This window comes from Etheostoma cragini, chromosome 11 (genome assembly GCF_013103735.1).
Source record: "Etheostoma cragini isolate CJK2018 chromosome 11, CSU_Ecrag_1.0, whole genome shotgun sequence".
Lineage (NCBI taxonomy): Eukaryota > Metazoa > Chordata > Actinopteri > Perciformes > Percidae > Etheostoma > Etheostoma cragini.
In genome coordinates this window covers 5,095,770-5,121,474 of record NC_048417.1, presented here as the reverse complement: position 1 = coordinate 5,121,474, position 25,705 = coordinate 5,095,770, and the positions used below count along the sequence as shown (strand labels likewise).

General features: G+C 40.7%; 1 protein-coding gene across 6 annotated transcripts in view; it reads right to left on the bottom strand.

Annotated features, from left to right (window-relative positions):
• LOC117953091 (diacylglycerol kinase beta) overlaps window positions 1-25,705 on the bottom strand; it is a 107,753-nt gene that overhangs the window by 20,870 nt on the left and 61,178 nt on the right. For all 6 annotated transcript variants that reach the window (XM_034885853.1, XM_034885857.1, XM_034885856.1 and 3 more), the window contains 3 exons: window positions 17,592-17,656; window positions 5,273-5,363; window positions 1,905-2,106 (listed from right to left, as the gene is read on the bottom strand). In XM_034885853.1, coding sequence (XP_034741744.1) covers window positions 1,905-2,106; window positions 5,273-5,363; window positions 17,592-17,656 — 358 coding nt within the window. The remainder of the gene's footprint in view (window positions 1-1,904; window positions 2,107-5,272; window positions 5,364-17,591; window positions 17,657-25,705) is intronic.

Genomic DNA, 25,705 nt, shown 5'->3' with positions numbered 1-25,705 from the left:
TTTCCTTCTCAAAAGCTACAGATTCAGAAATGGCACATCCAAAGGAAAGCTCATTGTGGGACTGGCTCTAGTGGCTGGAATTCTGCACCAAGACTGAATTTTGGGAAGGAGACTTCAGATACAGTTTTAGGGGACCGCTAAGGTCTATATAAAAGCATCCAAGGAGTGTATTTCTTAAACGTATAATGTTTTTTTTTATACACCATCAGGACCATAATACGGTCTGTTGTATGGTATTGTACAGTATCTGTTGTTTACACATGCTGTCTGTTTGTTTGTTTGTACTTTGGCAGCAGCATGGGTTAAGTGCCCAAGACATATTTCACCGAATGTAGCACAATAAAATGAATCCTGAATCTTAATATAACAGTGAGGAGCACATTGGAAAAGCCTAATGTAGGTAATGATTACAATGATGTAATGATTTTTAAGAGGCTACTTTGGGATTACAGCTGGGATTTAGGTCAAGAGTTGATACCAGGCTGAAGATTTACAACACGATTGGAGTCGACACATAAACAAACTTGTGTTTCTGCTTGTGTGTGCGCGGTGTAGTGTAGAGATGTCTGCTCTGTGTTTTGTTGGTGAAAACACTTCTGCATGTGGACCTAATGGATGGCTTTGGACTAAACTGAGAGAGGACAGGGTGGTGAGGGTCAACAGCGAATGTGGTCTTAATGGTGGAGGCATTGGTTAGGGGAACTGTAGTCTGGCTTTGCCAGACCACGCGCTGATGAGCGGAAGAAGTTAGTGGCTAGTCCGCACAGCATTCCGGGATGGGAGTAAAACTTGCTGTGGTTTATTGGCATTTCTTTAAACCAATCACAATCGTCATGGGATGAAATTGTTGTGTGTTTGCGTGGGTTTCCTCCCACCGCCAAAAACATTTATGTTAGGTTAGTGCCATATTACCAAAAAGCACTGGCAGAAAGACGAGAGATGGGTTAATTGTTGATGACGAAAAACAATTGTAATTCTTGTACTTAAAATGCAATATTAAGTGCAAAAGTCGGATCACCTACAAAGTAAATTCCTTATAAACTTACAAACAAAAAACTGAAAGTGACTGATATGAGTCACCCCTGTTCCTTCCATAGATTCTTTTCACTGTCTTCCTTTTCTCTTTTCTTTTGCTCTTCCTTTCCTCCAGCCTTTACTTCAGTACAGCCCTGAGATCTCCATGGAAACAAGGTTTAGTTCAGTCAGCAGAGATGTGGAGACAAAGTTAAGTGAAAGAGACAGAAGTGGGATGAATCGACTCAACCTTGGCAAAAGCATAGAGTGGGCTATTTTCTAATGATTGTAGAGATCCAATGCAAAGTCAACCAGCAGTGGGATGAAACTCATCCTGGAGATCAGCTGAACATCATAAAAGATGTTTACTGTAAAGCAATGAACTGAATTAAGAGCACGTATGAATCCAACTTTTTCCTCACATTTGATTAGCCACTGTAAACATTTATGCAAAATAAATTGTAAAAATAATTTCATCTTTTTGTTTTACTGGACGAATGCCATTAATCAGCTTTAATACATGGCCTTCACAGTAATGTTTTTTAATTTTTCTGTTTTATAAGACATTTTATAAGACATTCCTGCTGCTGTTGATTCCTTTTCTTTGCTCTTGCATAATAAAACACCAGATAGAATACAAGAAGAAGAAAGAAAATGGTGACGTAAGAAATGTCCTTGCCTGGCTATGAACCTTGTAAGTCATAAACACACTAACATCTTGCACCAAACCAAACTGTACACGTGACTAGGAGGCATTTTGATGAAAAGCATGACCCTATCAAGAAAGTACAAGAGTTATCTAGTCAAATAAAAGAAACTAAAACTGAAAAGAAAGTGAAACGGTGTGACGAATAAACAAGAAGAGTCCTCATTCAGCCGCTTTCACTCACCTTGCATGCAAAATTTGAGCTCTTTAGCGTCTGTGACGGTGCTGGCTGGCATCCTGTCAGGAACCTTCTTGCTCATGCGGTTGTAGTTCCTCCTCTTCTTCGTCTCGCCCCACAGGTTGGAGCCGCCGTGCATGCTGGGAATGTTGAGCACAGCGATGCCCTCCAGGGAAGTGTTGCTGAGGTCCATGATGATTCCGTCGCACTGTGTGTGGGGGGGGGGGGAATAAATTGAGGCGACAAAAAGAAAGAAAGAAAATGGACAAAAAAAGAATGATAATGACAAAACACTTCTACAACTAATGATTAATTACATAATTAATCCGTTGAATATTGTCTTGATCATTCGATTAGTTGTTTGGTCTATAAAATGTCAGAAAATGGTGATAAATGTGGATCAATGTTTTTTCCAAAGTCCAAGATAACGTCCTTAAATGCCTTGTTTTGTCCACAAAAAAGTAAACTATTCAGTTTACTGTCACAGAGGAGTAAAGAGACTCGAAAATAATCACATTTAGAAAGCTGGAATCAGAGAATATTTGATTTGTTCTCATAAAAAATGACTCAAACTGATTAATGACTAACAAAATAGTTAACTGATCAACTAATCTTTGCAGCTGTACATTTACACAGGAGTGGCTAAAGAGTTACAAAAGATACAAAGGTTTCATGCAGATAAAGATGTCCCTACAAGTGCACTGAAGCTGTCGGATGACAGACACCATAGTCATATTCCATTATATTCATTTGGCAGATGCTTTTGTCCAAAGCTACTTCAAGAGTATTCAAACCATGTAGGCGCAAAAGTTAGACATCCAAAGTTGGGAGTGTATTCCTTATAAACAAATAATCAAAATAATGTTAAGTGCTAGAGCGCAAGTGCTTAGAATTTCCTTGAAAGGAACTTAAGTACATGTTAGCAAGGGTTGTCGAATTTTAGGGCCTTATCTAGCGCCTGTTGCAACGCAGAGCCCGGAGCCATTGCCTTTGCTAGTTTAAGACCGACGCAGTTGTTAATTTCACGTCCTGCGCCCAAGTCGTTTAACTAGCAAATGCCGCTGCGCCCATTTGTGCGCCCGTGGGTGTGCTGGTCTTTCAGAGAGGTGTTTTCAGGTGAATTCTTGGCGTATTGCTATCTTGAGGCAGCGGGAAGTGATTGCGCCATTGACCAACAAAAACCTGGTCTAAAGTCAGTAACGCAACATTTCATTGTTATTTCAACAGCACAACCGTAAAATGAGCCTAGGCCAGTGCACGGCGGGCGCACACTATGCTTGCAGCGGAAGATGGGCAGTAGGGCTGGGTTAAAAATCATCAATTCTACAATTAAAATTGATTTGTTTGAGTGATCCTTTATCGATTAAGGAAATCCCCAAATCCATCTTTTAATATGTGCCTTTTCCCTAAGGATGTATTAAGGCCTCACGTGACTGGCCAGGCGTATGACTACTATGTTTAAGTTGCCTCAAAGCCTGGAGCACATCCTGGAGGGCCTGCTTTTCATGTGGATGCGTAAAGCTTAAACGCTGTTATCCAAGCAAAGTTGGTATTGTAACTGAAATTTCCCAAACCTAATTAATATCGAATCGGAAATTGAATTATATTGCAACTTTTTGAATTACCCAGCTCTAATGGGCTGTGCCTCCGCTGCCCTGACCTGAGTGGGGAGCTCACTGCACCACCGTGTAGCCAGAACAACGAAGAGCTGTGACAGAGATCAGCCACATAGTCCTCTAAGTCACAGGTCTTCAACGTTTTGGAGGCCGAGGACCCCTTAGCTGAAAGACAGCTAGAGTACTAAGGACCCCCTGCTACTGCACACATAAATTAAGTTGCATGTTAAACTAGGCCAGATAGATGAAAGTGAATGGGTATTAATATATTATTCATACATCATGTTTAAATGTTAAACATATGTAGAAGGCACTGGGAATCTTTAATCTAAACTGTACTGCTACAATAGTAGCTACTTTACCTATAGCAAGCTTATCTTCAATGTAGACATTTGTTCATAGTGTTCGACAATGGCTTAGGGTTTAGGAAGGAGCAGGTCCTTTCTTTGTTTATCTAAAAACGTGTTTAGCTGCTGCCCCCCCATCCACAGCAGTACATGGCTCAACTTCTGTGTTGGTACTCCTGTCTGTTTATCCAAACTGAGGGCGTGCCAACCACGTCCTCTGCAGCTAACACACTGACTATGGGGAAGAACCTCGTACAACCATACTTTAAAAAAATCTGGCACAGAAAAACTACTTCAGGCACAGAAACTACTTTGTTAGTTTTAGAGAAAAGATAGTGGTGTAGGTTAAAATACTAACGTCCATAAATAAGTCAACTTACGTAGCCTACGTAGTTAAAGCTTTAGTGCATAACTTTTTTAAATTAAGTAACATCCGTTACTTTCAAGTCGTCAAATGAGTTGCTACAAGGCTAATTAAGACTATCAGCGTCACACAACTCTCTCTGTTTCTAATTGTCTGATTGTGTCATCCGGTGACTTTCGCACGCAGAAACTCAAGTGAAGATAATTGCCTCTTCTGCAGAGTTCATCATGTTTTTTTTAATCCTCCTAGCAACTGCGTGCTAGTAGCGGGCGCAATCACGGAGGGCTTGTATCATGTGGACGCGCCAAGAGTTTTGTTGTCAACGACAGAATCAACGCACTGTAGCTTTAAAAAACGTTAAGGTTAACTGTAGGTTTCACACGGGAAACAAACTCGTCTCCTGGGTGAAAGTCCTGTTTGTTTGACCCATCCACCAATCCAAGAGTCCAATATTGACACAGATCGGTGATCTAGCTTACCGATCAATGATAAGGGCCCACTGAGCCAACCCGAAGCCAGAGTAGAGCCATTAGGCCTATGATAACAACTGATAAAGCCGATTCTATCGGCTGATAACATTCAATGTGGGTGACTAATGAGATCTTGAATATTGTCTGAAAATAAATATGAAAGAAAATCCAAAGATGGTCAAATTGGATATTTTTTATCAATTAAACACATTTGAGATAAAACGCTTGCTGAGTGAGTCTTGCTATGCCTCAAGCAACCAGGTGACAGATTATGCAGCACTGTATGACAGAATGAGGCAATCAGTGACTTTATGGAGCATTAATCGGATGATGTACTATGAATAGCCCATCTCATTAATATGAGACAACTGCTTTGTTGTAAATCTCTGCAGCACATTCAAGAATCTTGAACATCTTTCAGTGAAAAGAGAGAAAAGCAGGGCATGTTGTTGGCATGTAATGTATTTGTTTGTTTGTTGTTGCATCAAATATGGTTTTATTATGGGTATTTAAGGATATGTGTCCTCACTTCTGTCAGTAAAACAACCAATGACTTCTTGATCAAACTGTGACTCACCTCGACTTCTATGCATTCGTTGAGTTTCTTGCAGGTGGCAGATATGGTCTCAGTGGTGCCAAACTCAAAGTACCAGAGCTTGTTTTTCATTCTGAGGAGTGAGAGGGGAAACAAACAGAGAACAGACATATTTTTGACATTAGACAATATTCCCAATCCTAACTTGCACATGAGTGCAGTTTGGCGAGCCGTCAGCGGGATTTGTTTAGGGTGCAGTGGACCCATATTGAAGCTATCTGGGGCCTTGAGTCGTGTCCCATTTTGGATGTGACAGCTCAGGACAGCTAGCGGCTGTGTGACCAGAGAGATCAAAGCTCCATTGATGCACCCTAAAGCATAAAGTTTAGACAATGGCCCTGGCAGCTTTGATTTCTGGATACTGATACTGAAGTTAACACCGCCATCTGTCAAAAACGCATCCTGCTCTTTCATCAAAACAATCCACAAAGTCGCCTCAGTGCCAAGAGTTGAAACATCAACATTGCCTCCGGGGGAGACACAGGGTGGAACATTGCTGGTGTGCGATCACGGTAAATATTATTGTGATTCGCAACACTCAAAGCAACCCACAGGACTGACAGCCATGGTTCACCTCTGCCCTGCGGGGGATTTGTCAGAGGTGACCTGATTGATGCGGCTCTGTTTATATCCTGATGTCATTGATGTAGTTTTGGGACTCAACAGTGGCTGAACGACACAGTTTACAGTCAAGGTGAAATTTCTGAGTTTGTTTTTACAGTGAGGAATGGAGGGAGAAGCAACTGGTTCACTATCTGAAGAGAACTGAAGGTCTCTGTGGAAATTCTGTCACGAGAAGGAGAAGAATCATGTTTCACAATGAGCGGTCCTACATTGTGGGTTTTATCTCTGTAAGTTGTTATCTACATTTTTGGTTAAAGACACTGTTGAACCTGTGCCAAAAGCTATCATATGGATTTACAGTTCTTTAAAGACAGCGCTTCCACCCTCTTCCCACCATACTTACACCAACTCAACGTACGGTTCAAAATGCCGAAATGAGTCTGCACAATGTGTGATAATAACAAGTGTCTACAGCTATGCCAGCAGGTCTGAGAGGCTGTACTTAGGCTAAGTGGCAATCATAACCCCCGTCTCTGTTCAAAGAGATTTGAACAATTTATCCTAAGAAATTCCCTCAAGCTGTTCCTGAGATATCGCCTTCAGAAGAATGGGACTTACAGACGTACGTTTGGACAGATAACTCGAAAACATTATGCCTTTGGCCATGTCTGTCACCAAGGCAGAGGAATAGAATCTTAAAAATACCTAAAAAACATAACTGACACAGCCTGCATCACTCTACACATGACACTCATGTCATAATATGGACATGCTGCTGATACTGACAACACAGTTATTGACACAACAGCTCGCTAACATGTGGGTATACCAGTCCCAGGGTAATGTTATTGGCAAAAACACTGTAGTCCACAATGCATCTGTACAATTGAATAATATGCCTACAAATCTGATACCAAGTATTTCACAAAAGCATGTTTAAATCTGTAAAAAAAGGTTTTTATTTGAATCTTTTATTTTGTATGACCAAGAAAACGAGCATGTTTTACATAGCTTCCCCACCGCCTGCTACTTATAAGTCGATTGTATTGTCTGCTGTGTTAATTGTGTTGTTATCATTTGCGACATTTAAAGTATGACTGCAGTGCAGTGTGGTATGTGGTTAGTCATCAAATGAAATCAATCAATCAGTCAATCAATCAATATACCACCTTGGCACTGAGAACAAGAAGAGGACATTTAAACATGACACAACTCAAAGTAAGCGGTGCACAGTTTGAAAGGTTTCACTCACGCACACTGAAATAATTCAGGAGATAACACTAAACAGGAACAGACGTCAAACAAAGCATTTCAATAGATCAGAAATGTTTGTATTACTTAAAATGTAACCTGAATGTCTTTTAAGCTGCTGCACTTTACATGTTTTTCTCCCTGCTAATTGTCTTTTTGTCCCTTGTTCTCTCTCTTTCACCTTAATACCTCCCCAGAAACCTCTGCTGCTGTCAAATCAGGGGATTATGAGCATATTTGAGATCACAATTAGGAACAGTTGCGATTTTCAATGAGGCGAGCTGCCTAACCTCATTAAGCTGCTTCCACTTGAGACGGTCTGTGAAAAAAAATGCAATTAACTCGTGTTTCTTCCCTCTCATATGGACATAGAGTGCAACAGGGAGGAAGACTACTTCCATAAGCCTTTCTCTATTATTCCCATGTTTGGTCCCCACCAAAACTAGTGAAATTCTGGAACAAAAAGGCTGTTAAAAAGCTTAAATAAAAAGGGTATTTTTTTCCAATCATAATGAAATGTTTATATCCCATTGTTGCACTCCAGTTAAGCGTGTAAGGCTGTTTCCTGAACAAAGCAGAGTCCTTATAAATTGTATTCATCTTTAATGAATACAGTCGGTTTGTAAGATAACTTTCAAAGACCTGGGAAGTCGCACACCGCCTGAAAGAAAACAGAAATAGCCTCTATAATACGGTGGAAGGTGGAACCATGTTGTAAAAACACTGTTCAGCAAAAGCTCGGGTCTCCAAAGCTCTCCAGCTACTGTATCCAGCCATCTCTCCCCTTTTGTGCCCCATTGCTAACCCTCCCTTCAGATAAGCATCTCCTTTAATCCCCATTATGTGCAGTGACATTGTGACCCCACCAGCTCTTTCCTGCCCCTCCTCTTCCCCACCCTCATTTCTCTCATACATCTTGCATTAGGATATAGAGGTTGAGTTTTGACGTCACTTTTTTTTCATGTGATACAGAACCAAACCTCATAACCAGGGAGAGGCAAGAATCGGGGAAACCCTGTGGATGTTCGGATGGTGAAGCCGCAACACCGGGATAAAAACAAACTTTCAAAGACCACAAGTGACAATGATCCACACAACATATCGCGGTCAGAGCTTTCTGTGGAAATTGAAATTCATCCAAAAGAGTTTCTGCGTTTTCTGCATGAGTTTTCCATCGAGAGGATCGTGAAAATGAATTCCGTTTTATTACATCACGCTTAGATGTGTTGTCCCCAGTTGCAACAACAATGAATTTTAAATTTGAAAAAAGACTTTCATGGGTGCCTCTGACGGGCCTTTTCTCCATAGCAACATGATATTTGATTCATTGTTCATATGAACTATATTAAATATGTATTGATAAAACTAAGCATAACATCTCCATCTATGAATTTACTGTAGATGGTGTGTAGCCAGCTGAATTCCACAATAGTCATGATTTATTGATCAGGTAAAGTCTGTAAGGATGTGCCTATGAGACACATGCTTCTAAGGGCTTAACATTGCTCCCCTCAAGGAAATTGTTAAGTTGCAGTTGTTCACAGTTTAACAAATTTAAGGCCAACCATTTGAGAAGGACAAAACAAATTGTCAATAAAGTAACATAGCTTAATTGTATGACATGAAGAAGAGTAAAAGTGAAGTAATATTAAGTTAAAGAGGTTGAATAAAGAGACATGGTTACACCTGGTTGCATCTGTTACACCTTAAAGGTCCCATGACATGGTGCTCTTTGGATGCTTTTATATAGACCTTAGTGGTCCCCTAATACTGTATCTGAAGTCTCTTTCCCAAAATTCAGCCTTGGTGCAGAATTCCAGCCACTAGAGCCAGCCCTACAACGAGCTTTCCTTAGGATGTGCCATTTCTGAGTCTGTAGCTGTTGAAGAGGAGAGGGGGGCAAGTAGATTTCTTCCCCACCACCGAGCATCTGCCGCTACTGTTTGTGTAGACTGACATTTTATCATTGTCCAGTCCACTGTAACATTTACAGCACACATGTAAAAGACATGTAAAAAACAGCAAACATGTAAAAAACAAAAAAACATGATCTGTTTACATGGCCAAATGTATTTATTTGAAAAGCCTAAAAAATGCAAAGCAACTACAAGGAACGTTCATTTTGTGTTGATTTGGCCGCCCCTGTGGACAAAGGCGGTAGTGTTTCTTTTATTTCTATAAAAAAAAAAAAAAAGAAGCGTATATACAGATCAGTCGCAGTGTCTACAGGCTGTTTTTTTTTCAAGATTTCTCCTAAATGATTTTTGCCCCTAGAGACAAGTAAACCAATCCGGCTTATCTTTCAATGCATTGATATATTATGGGATGTTTACTGTCTGAAAAAAAAAAAAAACACACAACAGGACTGGTAAACCGTGCAATAAAAATTTGATAATGTGTGCAATACTGCAATACTGTAAATACATTTGACTATTTATTCTCTTTACTTATATTTATTTATTGTCTGTGTCTGAGTCTTGTTTTTTTCTCCATTCCTTACGGCTGCAACAGTGTGAAATTCCTTATTGTGGGATTAATTAAAGATGGTTTTGTTTGCTTATGTCAGTCATATAGAGGCATCAGTATTAAAAAATTACAAGCAGTTAAAAAACTGCCTTGTTGTTACATTAACGAAAGAAAAAAGCATATAATTGAATCCTATAACGGTAGTCAAAGCTATTATCTTTTGTTATTATAGGCTTTGTGTTTGCTTTGCTTCAGTAGTATGTGCGTTCCAGTAAAATAGTCCCCCTCCATAAAGAAACTGATGCTTTTAATTTTCTTGTTTGGAATAAATAAACGTCATTGTGGCTGAACAAACAAAGAAAGAACATTCTCAAACCTGATCGCCAGAATACTTAAAACGGGAAAACAACACTGCCAAGAGTGATTTTGGAAAGAGGTCAAGAAGGTGTTGATCTCTGATCTCGGATAATCCAATCAGGCTCGACAAAGCAGCTTATGACCAGAGCTAATGGTGACAACATTTAGAAACAACGGGCACGAAAATCATTTTAAAAGTACGTTTACTGTACTATTTCACTACCACGACAACTTAAACAAAAAATGTTGATGAGATTTCAGCTTTTTTAATACACTGAAATCTGAAAAAGAAATCAATGTCTACATCTTAGCAGTGCAAAAAAAATACCATGACCATGTAATGGTCCTTGGGTTATGGCATGACTCAGCTTGACCATTTCACAGCTGTTCGTGAAATGGTCACGTTACTTTGATTTATTGATTCGTCAACAGTAACACAAATGTCTTGTTTATTTTGTGGTGGTCACCATGAAATGACCACCAAGCCAGCCAATCAACCTCCCGTCTATAGGCCGCCTCATCACCGTCCCGGAGGGGGCCGATGACCGTTGTGTTGTCAGGGAACTTCAGGAGTCAGAAGAGCAGTGGGAGAGCACACGCCCCTGGGGGGCACCAGTGCTAATAGTCTGGGTGCCGGGTGTGATGTTCCTTAGCCTCACCTGTCAGTCAGGAAGTTTGTGATCCACTGACAGGTGGAGGCTGGCACAGTGAGCTTGGAAAGTTTGGTGCTGAGGATGTCCGGGATGATGGTGTTGAACACCGAGCTGAAGTCCACAAACAGGATCCTTGCATAAGCCCCTGGGGAGTCGAGGTGTTGCAGGATGTAATGCAGTCCCAGGTTGACTACATCATCCACAGACCTGTTAGCCCTTTAGGCAAACTACAGGGGTTCCAGCAGGGGGACTGTGATGTCCGTCAGGTGGGCCAACACCAGTCTTTCTAAGGACTTCTTGACTAGAGATGTCAGGGCGAGAGGCTTGTAGGCATTTATTCCAGAAGTGGAGGGTTTTTTGGGGACTGGGATGATTGTGGAGCATTTGAAGCAGGAGGTTACTTCAGATAGCTCCAGTGATCTGTTGAAGTTCCGAGTGAAGATAGGGGCCAGCTGGTCTGCACAGATTTTCAGGATGGTGACACACCATCTGGGCCAGGAGCCTTTCTGGTCTTCTGCCTCTGGAAGAGCTGGCGCACATCCTCTTCACAGATTGTAAGTGCATATGAGGGGTTGGGGGGGTGACAGCGTACGGGTGGGGGAAGGTGATTGTAAAGGATAGTAAAGGGTACATTACAATATTGACTGAAGTCTGAGTTGGTGAGTTGGTGTGGGGGAAGGGTGTGACTGTGGGCTTTCCAAACCAACAGTAAAATCCATTCAGCTCTTCAGCCCATTGTTCATAACCAGCAGTGTTGGGGGGTGGTCTCCTGTAGTTTGGGAGTGTCTGCAGGCCTCTCCACACTGGCAGAGCGTCGCTGTTTGTGAAGCCGTTTTCCAGCTTATCAGCATAGCTCCGCTTAGCTGCTTTGATCTCCTTGGTCGTTGTGTTCCTGGCCTGGTCCCCACTTCTGAAAGCCTCCTCTTTGGACTGACAAAGCTGCCTGAGTTTTGCTGGGATCCAGAGTTTTTGGTTGTTGTATGTGCAGAAGGTTTTAGTCGGCACACACAAAAACTAATGTATGTGTCTGTCAGTTTGTCCAAATCAGTGGCCGCAGCCTCAAAAACACTCTAATCAGTACGGTCAAAGCAGGGCTGTAAATCCAGGTTTGACTCGTTGGTTTGACTCTCTTTACAACGGGTTTAACAGATTTTAGTTTCTGCCTGTATGTCGGGACAAGATAAACCTTCGTTTATGTAGAGATAGAGTCCGCCTCCCCTTGTTTTCCCCGTGAGCTCCAATACACGATCCTCCCGGGAAAGATTGAATCCCGGTAGGTTAGGTGCACTGTTTGGGATGCGTGGGGTGAGCCAGGATTTGGTAAAGAAGAGGGCGGCAGATCTGTAGAAGTCCAAGTTAGTTCTTGAGGAGCAGCAGTTGGCCTGAGAGCAGACATTCGCCAGGTGAATAGAGGGGAGCGCAGTTGGAAAGCTCCGCTGTCAGTTTAACCAGCGCTCCAGTGCACTTCCCTCTTCAGTGTCTCCGGTAGATCCCATATAGCGCTGCTGCCCCTCCAACTAATAACTCAAAGGAAGTTCCAGGTTTGAAAAAGAGCTGTGGAATAGTATGAGCAGTTGTAAGTCGAATATTTAAGAGCTCCTCTCTGGTGAATGTTCCCAGAGAGTGTTGGCAGAAAACAGAGTTTATAAACAAAAACACAATGGAGAGTAATCCAGATGTAATCCAGATCCAGATATGAAAATTAAACTATATAAACCCATTCTGATATAACCTCTAAATTCAATTATGAACCTGAAAATGAGCATAATATAAGGACTTTAAGTCTAAAGAAGAAGTACTTTTGGGCCAGAAGGCATCCTGCAATTCCAAAAACTATTCCCCCACACTCTTAACACTTCCAAATCCAATTGCTCTTCTCTAAAACTCCCTCACTTGGGACGACACACACATTCACAAACAGAAAGACAGCATTGTCAACACTGTGAGAAGTCATTAACACCTGGGCTTTGGGCTCCTGGAGGTCTGACTACTGTGACCATTAGATGCTGGTGCGTTGAGGTGTTAGGAGTCACACAGCCCCCCTGTCCCAACAGGCGCGCAATAGGAGGGTGACACTGAGGGGGTAGGCCGTATGCGCTAGTAGACAAGCGGGGGATGGTGTGTGGTGTGAGTACGTGTGAGAAAGACACACATGTAGACAATGTGGGACTGTTGAGTGGCAAGGAGGACAATAAAGCACTCAGTGCTACATGTGGCTATGGGCCTTTCTCACCAGGTCAAAGGTGATTTATCATCTGCGAGAAAAACAGCTCCTTCTACACACTGACTTCTTTCAAATGAAATAGCTGTAAATTAATAAAAGAAAAGGACGGATATTAACAGTGCCAAAACATCAGTCAGGCAACAACAGAACAGTTACAGTTGTCCATCAACTGTCTGTTACTCTGGGGAAGTACTAAAGAGGAAAACTAACAGAAGACAAATTGTTGTAAAGATGTTATTTTGAGTGTCAATGCATGTTGGATCGGAGCCATGAGTGGTTCACACAGCGATGCAGCAAAATAGAAGTTACATAATAGTTTGAAATAGTGATGCACATGTTGTAAAGAAGAAAGAGCTCCGTAGCTTACTGTGTTTAACCTCTAAGTTTATGTGTGCTGAATATATCTCTCCACATAATGCTTTGCATCTTTTAACTGTTGGCTGATTAACGGATCAAAGAGATAGAGAGGAAGAGAGAGTCCCGGAGCAGAGATGTGTCTTTCTTTTATCTTTTATCACCCTCTCTACCTTCTGATTGTGGTCCTGGAAAAATACATGGGGCTCGGGATGAAGACTTAAGCATTAATTATAGAATCAAGTAGACTAATTAACTGTGGAGGGAAGCAGTGATACTCGTTGATTTCATCACGCAAACATCCTGCCAAACCGGCCAAACATACGAGAGCTGCACAGACACTCAGTTCCCAAGTGAGTCGGTAGCCTGCGAAACAAGTTTTTACACTTAACCGGGTATTCCAATGTAGTAAAAGTACACACTGTGTTCATCTTTTGGCCACTGTTACTGTTGAATTGGGAATTCAAACCTTCAGAGCCCTGATTTGTGCTCATGTTCTTCTCCTTAAGCACACAGATGCTTTGAGACACAAGAGGACCATTTTAGGAAGGAGGTTTAACAAACTCAAGCCTAACCCTGATCCCTGAGTTGATTTATCTTCAAATGGGAAACTCTGAGTTTTAGGTTCCAGATCAGCTGATTTGAGTTGGTTCCATCAACTCAACAAGAGTAGGTTGACTCAGAGTTAAGCGTGTGCACCTACGCAATAAAAAGGGAGCATGAGGGGAGCCGTGATACTTATATTCCCCATGGTAACAACCACAAACAAAACGATCATCATACTTTACCCCTCTAGAACTGGAACTACTCATGCGCACACAGAGCGAGTTTGAACATATATTTAGTTAAAAAAGCAACATGGTGGCTGCTGCAAAAGAGTGAGAATTGGTGTTGCTGCTCGAGTCAATGCGTAAGCTCTAATATAGTGTATTTATTTCATATTTAATCAAAGGTAACCTATACTATTACTGGTGAAAACTGGAATGGCATTACACCTATTTTTCATTTAGCTGCAATCCTGCAGGCAAAAAAGTAAGTTACTACTAATCCCATTCTGAGGTTGCAACACCACGTCATTAACATAATTATAATTTAAAACCATTGATTTCTTTTTAATGGCTCTCACTGGTTTGTGTCCAGGGAACACAGTGAGTTACATTCTTCTGACGGCGCCATACAGTGGCTTTACTAATATGCTCTGCATCACCACTGTTGTAAAGAAAACTGTCGTTTGCACACAAAAAAACACTTTGCGACGCAAAGAATGTGTTGCAATGTAAGAGCATGTCCACACTGGGTGACTTTAGTGATAAGAGGACGGATAAGTTATCTACATATCTGATCGACTGTAAAAAAAAATGATTCCTCTCAAATAGGAAGGCCAGTATCTGGAAATGAAAATGCATCTATAGCTGGGGCCGACGTATGTTTACCTCCCTGAGAAGTAATAAAGCTTCTTCAGCAACGGGATCGTCGAAAAGAAGGAATGCCAAGTTTGGAACAAAAACGTATTATAGTCTGCCTAGCACAGTTAATAAACCAACCCTGATTTTTTTATTCATGTATATGACAAAACTGCATTTGAAACAGACTGAATTAATGGATGCTGGCCTCCAACACCACTGTGATTCCTCACAGTGGTGATTTTTTGCTCGAAAAAGTCCATAAAGACTCTTCAGCTGATCCAGAATGCTGCTGCACGTGTTCTGACAGGAACCAGGAAAAGAGATCACATCTCTCCTTTTTTAGCTTCTCTGCATTGGCTTCCAGTCTTTAAAAGTAGAATGGGAGCCAGAGTGTTCAGCTATCAGGCTCCTCTCCTGTGGAACCAGGTTCCAGTTTGGGTTCAGGAGGCAGACACAGTCCCCGCATTTAAGAGTAGGCTTAAGACTTCCCTCCTTAATAAAGCTTATAGTTAGAGCTGGCCCAGGTGAGTCCTCAACCATACCTTAGTTACGCTGCTATAGGCCTAGACTGCTGGGGGACTTCCCATGATGCACTGAGCACCTCTCGCTTCCTCTTTCTCTCCATCTGCATGTAATCTCATCACATTAATGCATGTTACTAACTCAACTTCTTCCCTTTCCTGGTGTCTTGTGCTCTCTCGTCCCTCCCCTCTCTCCTCCTATCGCTTCCTGCTGGTGTTTCTTGCTCTGGATCTGTGGTTGGAGTCACCTGCTACCTCCATGTTCCTACTCAACACCCTCTGCTACAATTCTCCATGTCTCTCTCTGTCTCTCTGTCTTTCTGTCTGCCTGTCTCTTTCTCTCCACCCCAACCGGTTGAGGCCGATGACCGCCCACCCTGAGCCATGGTTCTGCTCGAGATTTCTACATTTTAATAGAAAAGTTTTTCCTTGCCTCTGTGGCATAGTGCTTGCTCTTGATGGGAACTGTTGGGTTTCTGTAAATAACTTCACAGAGTCTGGTCTAGGTCTCTGCTCTTCTATGAAAAGCGCAATGAGATATTTGTTATTGTTGTTTAGCGCTACATAAATACAATTGAATTGAAAATGAAGAGCGCTGTCTGTGTCAGGGAGAGAAAATCAAGGTATATAGGAGAAAACCTGCTTCCGACCAGGTTATGTTCACAGGCTCGGTTACCATAGTAACTGACTATGAGGTTAAGTTTTCTCTCTTTCTGAAACGTGCTGCAGCGACCCCTCTTTCTAAGGTTGGATTAACCTCTCTTTCTGAAATGGAAAACCCAGAGTTTCCCCTCATCTCAGGGTTAACAAACTCCGAGTTTTCACTAAACCTGCTTTCTGAAACGGACCCCTGAGAGCATTACCACATCCACAAACACACAAACACCCTGCGGTCTCAGGCTGCAGCGGAGACAACAGACAGCACCTTAACTCGTCAGCAGTGATTCACCTCAGGGCTACAGGGGCTGTCTACTGAAGGCATGTGCCTAGTGCTGCTGTTTGTTGTCTTTGTGCATCTGAATGAGTCGTCAGGGAGAAGTGTGGCCACAGCAAAGGCTGCTGGAAATGAAAGCTGGGAGACATCAAAGGTGGTGTTTTCCCAACAACTCGTATTTGTGGATGTTATTGCTTTTGGGGCTGAGGGTTGTTAATGTGTTTTTTTTTTTTTAAAGACAAGGCGATATTCTTATTTTTATGTTGTCACCAAATGTCATGAAAAACAAAATGTAACAATTGTAACTTTGTGCGGCCCATCATCAACACGTCTAAATAGATTTCAGCCATAACAGCAGCTCCATTAATGCTAATGTCGGTCATTCAGTCGACCACTTTGGTCCACACCAAACAACATGGATCCAAAGTCATTTTGAGCAGATATTCATGGTGCCCAGAGGATGAATCCTAATGACTTTTGGTGATCTGCCGACTTTTCTTCTCAATCCACCATGAGTCCACCAATTGACTATGTAAATAGTCATGAAAGTAAAGGAAACACATTGACTGAGAAGGTGTGTCCAAACTTTTGGCCTTATTTGGACTTTTGTGTATATATATATATATATATATACACACACACACACACACACAACGTATATATACTGTATATACATACACATATACATACACATATATATATATATATATATATATCCCTCTATTACAGGGAAACTGATTTTACACATCAGTTTATTCCCCACGAGGAGTAATACTCAACAAAAGAGTTGTATATTGTATTGTATAATGGCTCTGGAGGAGCTCTGTCAGCTGTGATAAAAAAATAATAATAATGTTATAGTCAAACTGATCTCAGAATACATTTGAGAATTAAAACGTATAACAGAGGGGCTTTTTAACAGACAGATGAAGCCATGTTACACATTCCATGTCCCAAAAGGTCTCTTGCTCATGTGACCAGGTTGAATTTAACATTCTTAACTTGCAATGCAACATATTTCTCTTTCTTTATATAACAATTAATTAGACTATTAACTTGTCTGCCATTTGAAGATCACTTCACATCATTTACACCAGCACAGTCCTAAGCCTTCATTTGAGCTATCTCGCAATGTAACAGCACGGTTTTGAGACAATGAATTCTCCATTTTATCTTTTACCTCAACTGACAATTAGTTTTTTTTAACACATAACTAATTATTGTCATTCCAAACATTTGTGTCTAGACTATGGAAACCATGGAAACCTTGGCTCCAGCCCAGTTGGACTTCACATCCTCTCACATCATAGCTCAGTTCAGCTTTAACACAATCAAGGCACAGCCAATATCATGATTCCACTACGCAGGCAAGTGTCGTTCTTATTGATTGCTGATGATTGCGGCCCAGTGTGGTATTGGATTTGCAGATTAAAGTGCGAGGTCACCATTTGGTTGCGAGGTGGCTCACCAGCTAATAGGGTCAGGACGTTGGAGCAGGGACGGCTACCAGTCTTTCTGAAATAACTGTATCCGCACTGCTCAGTGCATTTTAAAATATCCTTTTCTCTCACCTGCTGTTGAACTTCTCAGGGTGCTTTTCTCGCATCAGATGAAAGCGATGGGCGATGGAGGCATCCTGCAGCAAAGAAAAGAAGAGATGCTATTACCTGCAGGACTTCAGTAAAACCTACACATTATCACAGCTTGCTGTAGGGTCAAGTACTGAGGTAAACTTTAAATTATATGTTGCACTTATGTTAAGTTCAACCATCTCTCACTTTTAGAACAAGCATTCTTGCCATTAAAAACAAGACTTTCCTCCAAATCTGTTCAGTGAATTAAAGGCCAATCATGGCCAAATTATTTTCTCTGCATCTGTGTAGCTGCAAGTGTCTACAAAACATGATTTTTATTTTGTCCTCTGCCCATGTCTGAGAGAGTCCTGGTTAGTGCTACGGTCCAGTTTTGACCTACATCCAACCCTTTACGGATGTAGTTTTGGCCAACAGGTTTACACAATGGAGTCACCACCGTCACTGTGGAGATTTTGGATTAGATTTCCGTGCCCTGCAACTCTACATCAAAGCCCAATGAAGCAAGGGAAAGCCTCAGCTATGAAAAGCAAATATTTGGGGATGTAATAAAGGAAAACATCAAATGTTAATGTTCTCACATTCCATTGGGACTAGATTTTGCATCGAAGAGTACCTTCTCTGTTCAATCTCCAAGGCTGACTTCACGTACGTACTAAAGCTAAAATGTTTATATGATCAACTGATTTGTTGACTGACAGAAAACTCAATCAATTGCCGGAGGCTTGCTCCAACCTAAGTCAAATTCCTCGTATGTTTGTCATACCTGGCGAATAAAGCCAATTCTGATTCTGAATTTGAACAAGTGCAATCGCAAAAACTACCAAACATTCTCTGGTTCCAGTTTCTCCAATGCAATGATTTGCTGCTTTCCTTTGTCTTAGAGCAAACTTAGTCAAATCTTTGGATCGTTAATTGAAGAAAAGGAGAAAACAGAGGATGTCTGGGAAATTTCAGGAAAATACTGAGCCAATGACAATAATTGTTATTTGCAACCCCACTATGCATGTACCATAATAATGTGTGACATTGGACTTTTTCACCTGAGCACACAATCCCAAACTGACAATGGTGAAAAACTACATCATTTTAAGCTAACTGAACAGTATATCTGGCCAAAACTACCACAATAAGCTTGTTGTAGTTATTTGGAATCTTCAACATTCCCACTAAAACAAACGCTTCATTATGCACGGCGATACTTCAGTCTTAAATTGGATGACAGCGTAAAATACTAAGAAGATTGGAGCTTTGACTTATGACACAAAGCAGCGATGAACAAAAGGTCACAAGTTGATCACGTCCCCCCCCTTCCCCCCCAAATGGTTTAACCCCTGACCTCTGGGGCAGAGGTGACTGTAGTCCTGATCAGTCACAAGAGCAGCCTCAGTATGACCTCACTTACAGACCGACACAAACGCCTCCGGGGTGGGGGGGTCACGCTGTCACAACAGTCTTATTAATGGTCTACATCTTAAGCCATCCGCCCAATTTTATTTTTCATTCATCACAGAAATGCTTGATGGTCCCAAGAGCCTTGAGTAATGTTACCATTATAGAGGTTTCACCTTTCAGAACCATTAACTTGCTTCCTAATACTAAACTGTCACAAGTCAGATAAATCACAAGAATTTAGATTTAAAGCTTCTTTCAGACGTGCATCTCGTTACTTAATGTGCAATTTTACAACACCCCCAACATAGCTCAAGTCTGAAATGTAAGCTGTTGAATTAACACTATGACTACACAGGGTTTCTACAGGTTTCACCAAGTCTAATGCATTTGTTCATGTAATACTTCATGATCTATCAGTAATGTATCATGATTAATAGTATCTCATTACTGACTTACTTAATGCAGGAACAATATGTTAATGAATGTATCAATTAAGGAATTTCAATCATCATGATTTCTGATTAATTAATGATGTTCATGTCTTTTACATAGGTAAATCAGTAGGTAAAGTGACAAGCTGCAGAAACTGTTGTAATCGTGTTGAACTCTTTGTGACCCCTGAAATGAAATAAATATGTAAAAAAAATAGATACAAATTTCAAGATATTTCTTGTGTTCCGAAGTAAGAAGTTATTAAAAAATCCTAAATATAATACTTGGATGAGCATTGTTCTCAGGCATTACTGTTAGAGTGTCTTATGTTGTTGTGAATAAAGCAACTATGACAATGCATCTCCAGTATACTGTATTTTGTGTCAATGTAGTGACCTTGGTATCATTTTACCATTTAATTTGATGCCACAATTAAAAATATCTTATTTATCAATGTTAATGATGGAACAGGTCAGTATTTTATTTGAAAGGCCAAAAACATGGTTAAGTTATGAAGAAGTAATGTTTAGTTAACAATGATTACAACAATTCAATTTTTGAATTTTTAAAAGAATATATGTAAACTGCTTGGACGGGTCAGTGCTTTTGAAGAAGACATGAACATCATCAATTAATCAGAAGTCATGATGAGTCAAATACCTTATATTGATGCATTAAACAACGGATTGTTTCTGCATCAAGTAAGTCATTCAGGAGATTCATAAATCCTTGTACATTACTGATAGTTCAGGAAGTACTAAGTGAATGAATGCATGCTTTTGAATGCATGAAGTTATGCATTAATTCAAGATAATTCATATACCATTGTTATAAAGTGTTACCAAGCAAAGACAGATGTCAGAGTCCGGAAATACTGTCTGCAACAACTTCTCCATTTCCTCATTGGAATTAAAGGACTGGTGTCTGGATTGGCTGCGATATAAGTTGCATGTTAGTCTCATTTGTAGTCGTAATACAGTGAATTATATTTGGACTAGCGACTGAAAGAACTACAACACCAAAGAATAAAATAAAATGGGAACAGTGTAATGAGCATTAGAGGTAGCTTTGCACTGACATAGGAAAATGAAGATCTGTTTAAAATGATTTCAGACCTTGAACACAATACTTAAGTAAATGGAAGCCTTTTTAAGACTTAAAATTTTGACTTTGAAAATTTAGACTTTTTTTAGACTTTTTAAGACCCCGCGGAAACCCTGCTCAACCACACAAGAACATCCAGCAAGACACTTCACAGCATGTAGGCATACAGCGCACACACACACACACGCACACACTCACAGCGGTGCTCTGGACGCTTTCAATGGATGTGATATATTAAACTGAGCAGCCTTCATTTGGCTGCAATTTGAGTTTGACCAGAGCATCTTCTTCTCCACTCAGGCCTGAGGATGTGATCTGTCTTTCAAAGAAAAACCGCCACTGTACATATAAAATAAGTCCAAGATGCATGGGCTCAGAGATTCTATCGCCTATAGAATGCGTCCCAGGAAATGATATAGCCAACGTAGATGTACATGTGATGGAGATGGTGCATGGCACCAGAGCATGGAGGATGGAAAGTGTCACTCTGACGTTGGAGTCAGTAATGATGTTAACGTATGAAGGCTGAGTTAAGGACTGTTATTGTATAATTACTTAATCTGGCTCTGCTTAAAGTCCTTAACAGAGACAAGACACATGACACAACCCGACTTACTTCCACCAGTTAATGCGTAAAGACGATAAGAACATGAAGACATGCTTATGGAATACCCAGAAAAACGAATTAACTGCTAAAATGTAGAAAAAAAATCTATATATAACTTGTAACTGGTTACAGTTTAAAAAAAAGCTATTGTCTATAAGAAATCCATGTGGAGAGAGACAATATTTAGTGAGTCTTGCTATACAAATACCTCATATTGATCCAGTCATCAAATATGCAGTTTTCGTATGCAGCAATAACTCGTAAATCAGGGAGCTAAATTAGCCTTCAAATTTAAGTAAGTCGTTCTTATAATTTAGCTAATTGGGCCTCAATCAAGCTAACGTAATTTGATATATGACACTTTTATGTAGTACCTTTCACACATGCATTGCAACCCTGAACTTATCCCTCAGGAGCTGTTTGTGAGAGCAAAAGTGTCTGAATCAGTTGGACTGTAAATTAAACAGACCTCCGCCCGCCAGCTCCCAAGTATAAAGTCCATGTAATGTCCGATTGAGCCCCTGTGTGAATAAAGCAGGAAATTATCCCGAGAATTCCCAACGAGAGAGTGGGCGTTTTGACGTTTACATCATAAGGCTGGCGAAACGGGACGAATGCAAACATCTGAAGGTCCAAACAAGTCATTTAAATGGAGACAAAAAAAAAGTACAAACCGCAGTCGGCAAAGGCCGACTGCAAAAATCTAAAGTTCAATGAACGGCATTAAGGCTCTACCTCGGACCCTCCACCTCTCGTCTAACCGAACAGTAGGCATGGATCGGTATACGATTCTGACAGTATGATAACCTTCAAAAAAAATATCAGGGTTTCATGGTATTCACACCTTTAAACTGTTTTTTATTTTATGTCTGGCTAAAAAAATGTTTTCCTCTCATTGAGCACAATGTATTTTGTTTTTAATCACATTGCACGTTGGCAGGGAGACGGGTTACTAAACTGCACTTTTTGTCCTTGACCAGACATTACATCCACACCCACACATCCCTGACCAACACGCGTCTGACACGGACAATCTCCTGTTGTGTGCTGTCAGCTCCTCGGACCATGGAGTTTATATGTAAATTGATTTATGTAGCGCTTTTCTAGCCTTAACGACTAGTCACACATACAGTGGCTTGAATAAGTTTACACACCCATGCTAAAGTTGATTAAAAAGAGGAATAAAAAAACATCTTTTGGAATATGATCTTAATGCCTTAATTAAAAAAACAGTAGGAAAATCCAACCTTTCAAGGACACCAATTTTCTTTGTGACCTAATAACATATCTTAAATAAATAAAAGTTCTTTCTTTAAAATACAAGGGCATAAAAATACACACCCCTACGTTAAATTCCCAGAGAGGCAGGCACATTTTTATTTTTAAAGGCCAGTTATTTCCTGGATCCAGGTTACTATGCATCCTGATAAAGTTTCCTTGGCCTTTGGAATTGAAATAACCCCACATCATCATGTACCCTTCACCAGACATAGAAATAGGCATGGGGAACTTTCTATTAGATCCTCTCTCAATGCAAATCAAACCAGCTATTAAGCTTACTAATAAAACCATGCCAATATCTAGGTATGGTGAAGGGTATTTGATGATGTGGGGCTATTTTAATTCCAAAGGCCAAGGAATTTGCATGGTGCACAGTATCCTGGATCAATTTCAGGTCGGAGTCAAACACGTACTCGCTGCATCGAGGAGGAAACCTCTGTACATGGGCAGTTGAGCTACCCAGGCTCCCCAACTCACAGCTCATTTTAAGAAAAGCTCTTATACAGTACATACTTTCATACATTATTACCGTCACCATAAATTTTTACAGCTGGACATACGAGGACTCTGCTCATACTCAAACAGAAAAAAAGAAAAATGCTGAACGGGAAAGTGGTTCACAGCTTAAAAATAAATATCCCTAAATATAAATGACACAATGTGACATCTTTAAACTGCACACAGTATGCTAATAATACCAACCTAGCTTGTCACTAGGTGCTAAGCTGCTAACAGGATGTAGAAGGAAAATGAGCAAGCTGCTGGTTAAGAGTCAACAAGTATTTTGTGTCATGCGTTTCCACTTTCCTGGAAGTGTATGTGACCTATGCTTTATTTCATTTCATAATAAAACTAGGGCATCATAGTCAGATAACCGATCTGGTATACCCTTTTATGTGTGTGGGGGTTAGTGAAAGCGGTGTGTTTTTACACCAAAATCGAGCATCATGCAACTCTGACGGTGAAAAACATCTGTGTTGGCAGCCGGGCGCCCTGCCTGCCTGTGCAGGTGTTTCAACAATCTGCAACAAGGAGAACGGAAGGTTGTGACAAGACAGGTGGACATGTGCAATTAAACGCGTCCTTACTTGTCACCCTCAGAACCATCCACCGATGCTACACATGCTTCCCCCCACTTGAAAACCCTCTGTTTTTATGACCAAACACTCCTCCTTAACTTTCTCCCTACGCCATTTTCACGCTCTTATACTGCAGCAGTCAATGAGGTACACTGCTTTCCATAACAAATACATGGAATACATACAAACAACGGTGCAATACTTTTCGTAGCTATATGCACGAATGGTTTCATGAAAATGACCTGACCGGCCTGCTGCAATGCACCTCCTAAACTAGACTCTGACATCTCACAGCATCAGCAAATATGAGATCTTAAAATAGAGCTGCATCTGCTGCTTTAACTGGCGGAGAATTTGATACTGGAACCAGGGGACTGAGGAGACCTCTCAGGTGAAGACACATGAGACTAACGTTGGCCCCCAGAGCCTAAACTAAAAAGCTGATTCTCATGGCAAGGTTACTCATCACAACTACAAGCATGCAATGCAATGCAAAAATAAGAAGAAGTTGTTTATAGTTTGCCTGAGGAGGCTTGTCAAATGTGAACAAAACAGGCAGTTATGTTTTCACTGATTTTGGAACAATGTGGGCAGCGAATCCAGCACAGCATGTGGATCAGGGCCAGACAGTGACACAAAGTGGCTGCAAAGCTTCCCAAAACATGACAGGCTGTTTGATGTCACTAAATCTGCTCTCTGTCCCCTGCTGCAGGCAATCACTGACCAGTACCGCTTTCAATGCATTGTGTCCCCCATGAAAAATCTGGCTGTAACAATATGTGACATTTGCCTTCGCCCATAGTTGCCTGTGTGATGAAGGTTGTTTTGATCTTGCCGTTTGAAGTTTTGCACACGGTGCGTAGGGGGCGAGAGAAGGTGCTATTAGATGGGCAATGTGAAAAGTAGGAAGGGGAAAGACAAACAACGAAAACACAAGAAAAACACTGGCTGGAAAATGTCCCTTCAGTAGGACCCACAGCAGAGAAATAGGGTGTCAGTCCCCCCCCATCCCCAGCCCCAATTTTGTCTCACTGGCCTCTGGTAAGGGGCTTGGTTAGCTTATTGTCAAAGAGAAATGTCATAGCCAGCCTCAAATCTTTAATATCTTATTATATCTTATTATTATTCTGTTCTGCTAGGAGCTCAGGTTAGCATGCACGATACATAGCTAGCTAAACATGCACGGTTAATGATTTTAAGAGGGTTTTATACTAATATTTCCTATTACAAAATAATCTACAGTCCTACCATTATTATGGAAGACCTTTCCTGCCATGAAAAAAAAGAAAAATAATTAAAGTTTTGCATCATAAAAATAGTTATACAGATACTAAACCAAACCTAAGATTGTGGGGGTGTCTCATAATTGTGACTTATTCATATTTATCATGCATGCTTGTGTTTAGTGTTTATCCCCAGGCATAAATGGGCTTTCATTTCTTATACATAAAGTTTTGCGTAGTGTATTTTTAAGTGAAAAGGATAAGTAAGTAGATAAGTAATTATTTAATTAACAGCATTTTTACTTTACTTTAAATATGTTTCCACTATTCCCATCCATGATGAATCCATGTTGCTAAAAGTTAACTGGTGCTTGTGTCTTTCAGTCTGTGAAAGAAAGCAAGGTAATGTAACGCATGCAAGAATAAAGATGTGTATTCATGTTGCCAATTTAGTAATGGATCTTAATGTTATAGAGACCCAATTAGGTCCCCTTTATCCCCCTTCAGCCGTTTTAAAGTGTGTATGCCTGTATGTTAACGTGGTTTTCCCACATTAACCCTTGTGTTGTATTCCTGTCGAATGTCAACTTGTTGTCCTTTTCCTTTTTTGGGCGCTTTTTTTTAATACATAATCAATAAACCTAATTCACATGACATGCTACCTATTTGTGAGTTAAAAAAGCAGAAATTATGAATTATGTTGATTAATATTTAAGGTCAAAGGACGTTGACTGAATCACACGCTGGTGTATGTCGAAGTTTAGTCAGGATAGTGTTTAGAAACCATCAGACTTTTTTTTTCTTCAAATGCTATAAAATTGAATAAAACACCCCAAAGTTTCTCATCAAGATGGCTACGCCGGGCGGACAGAAGGCGGAGCCGCCGTAAAGTGCTTCATGCTTCCTTTCGGCGCCCTTATTACGCTGCTTGTTTCGCCGTCTGGTTTATTTTGTCCACCTGATGAAATGTTG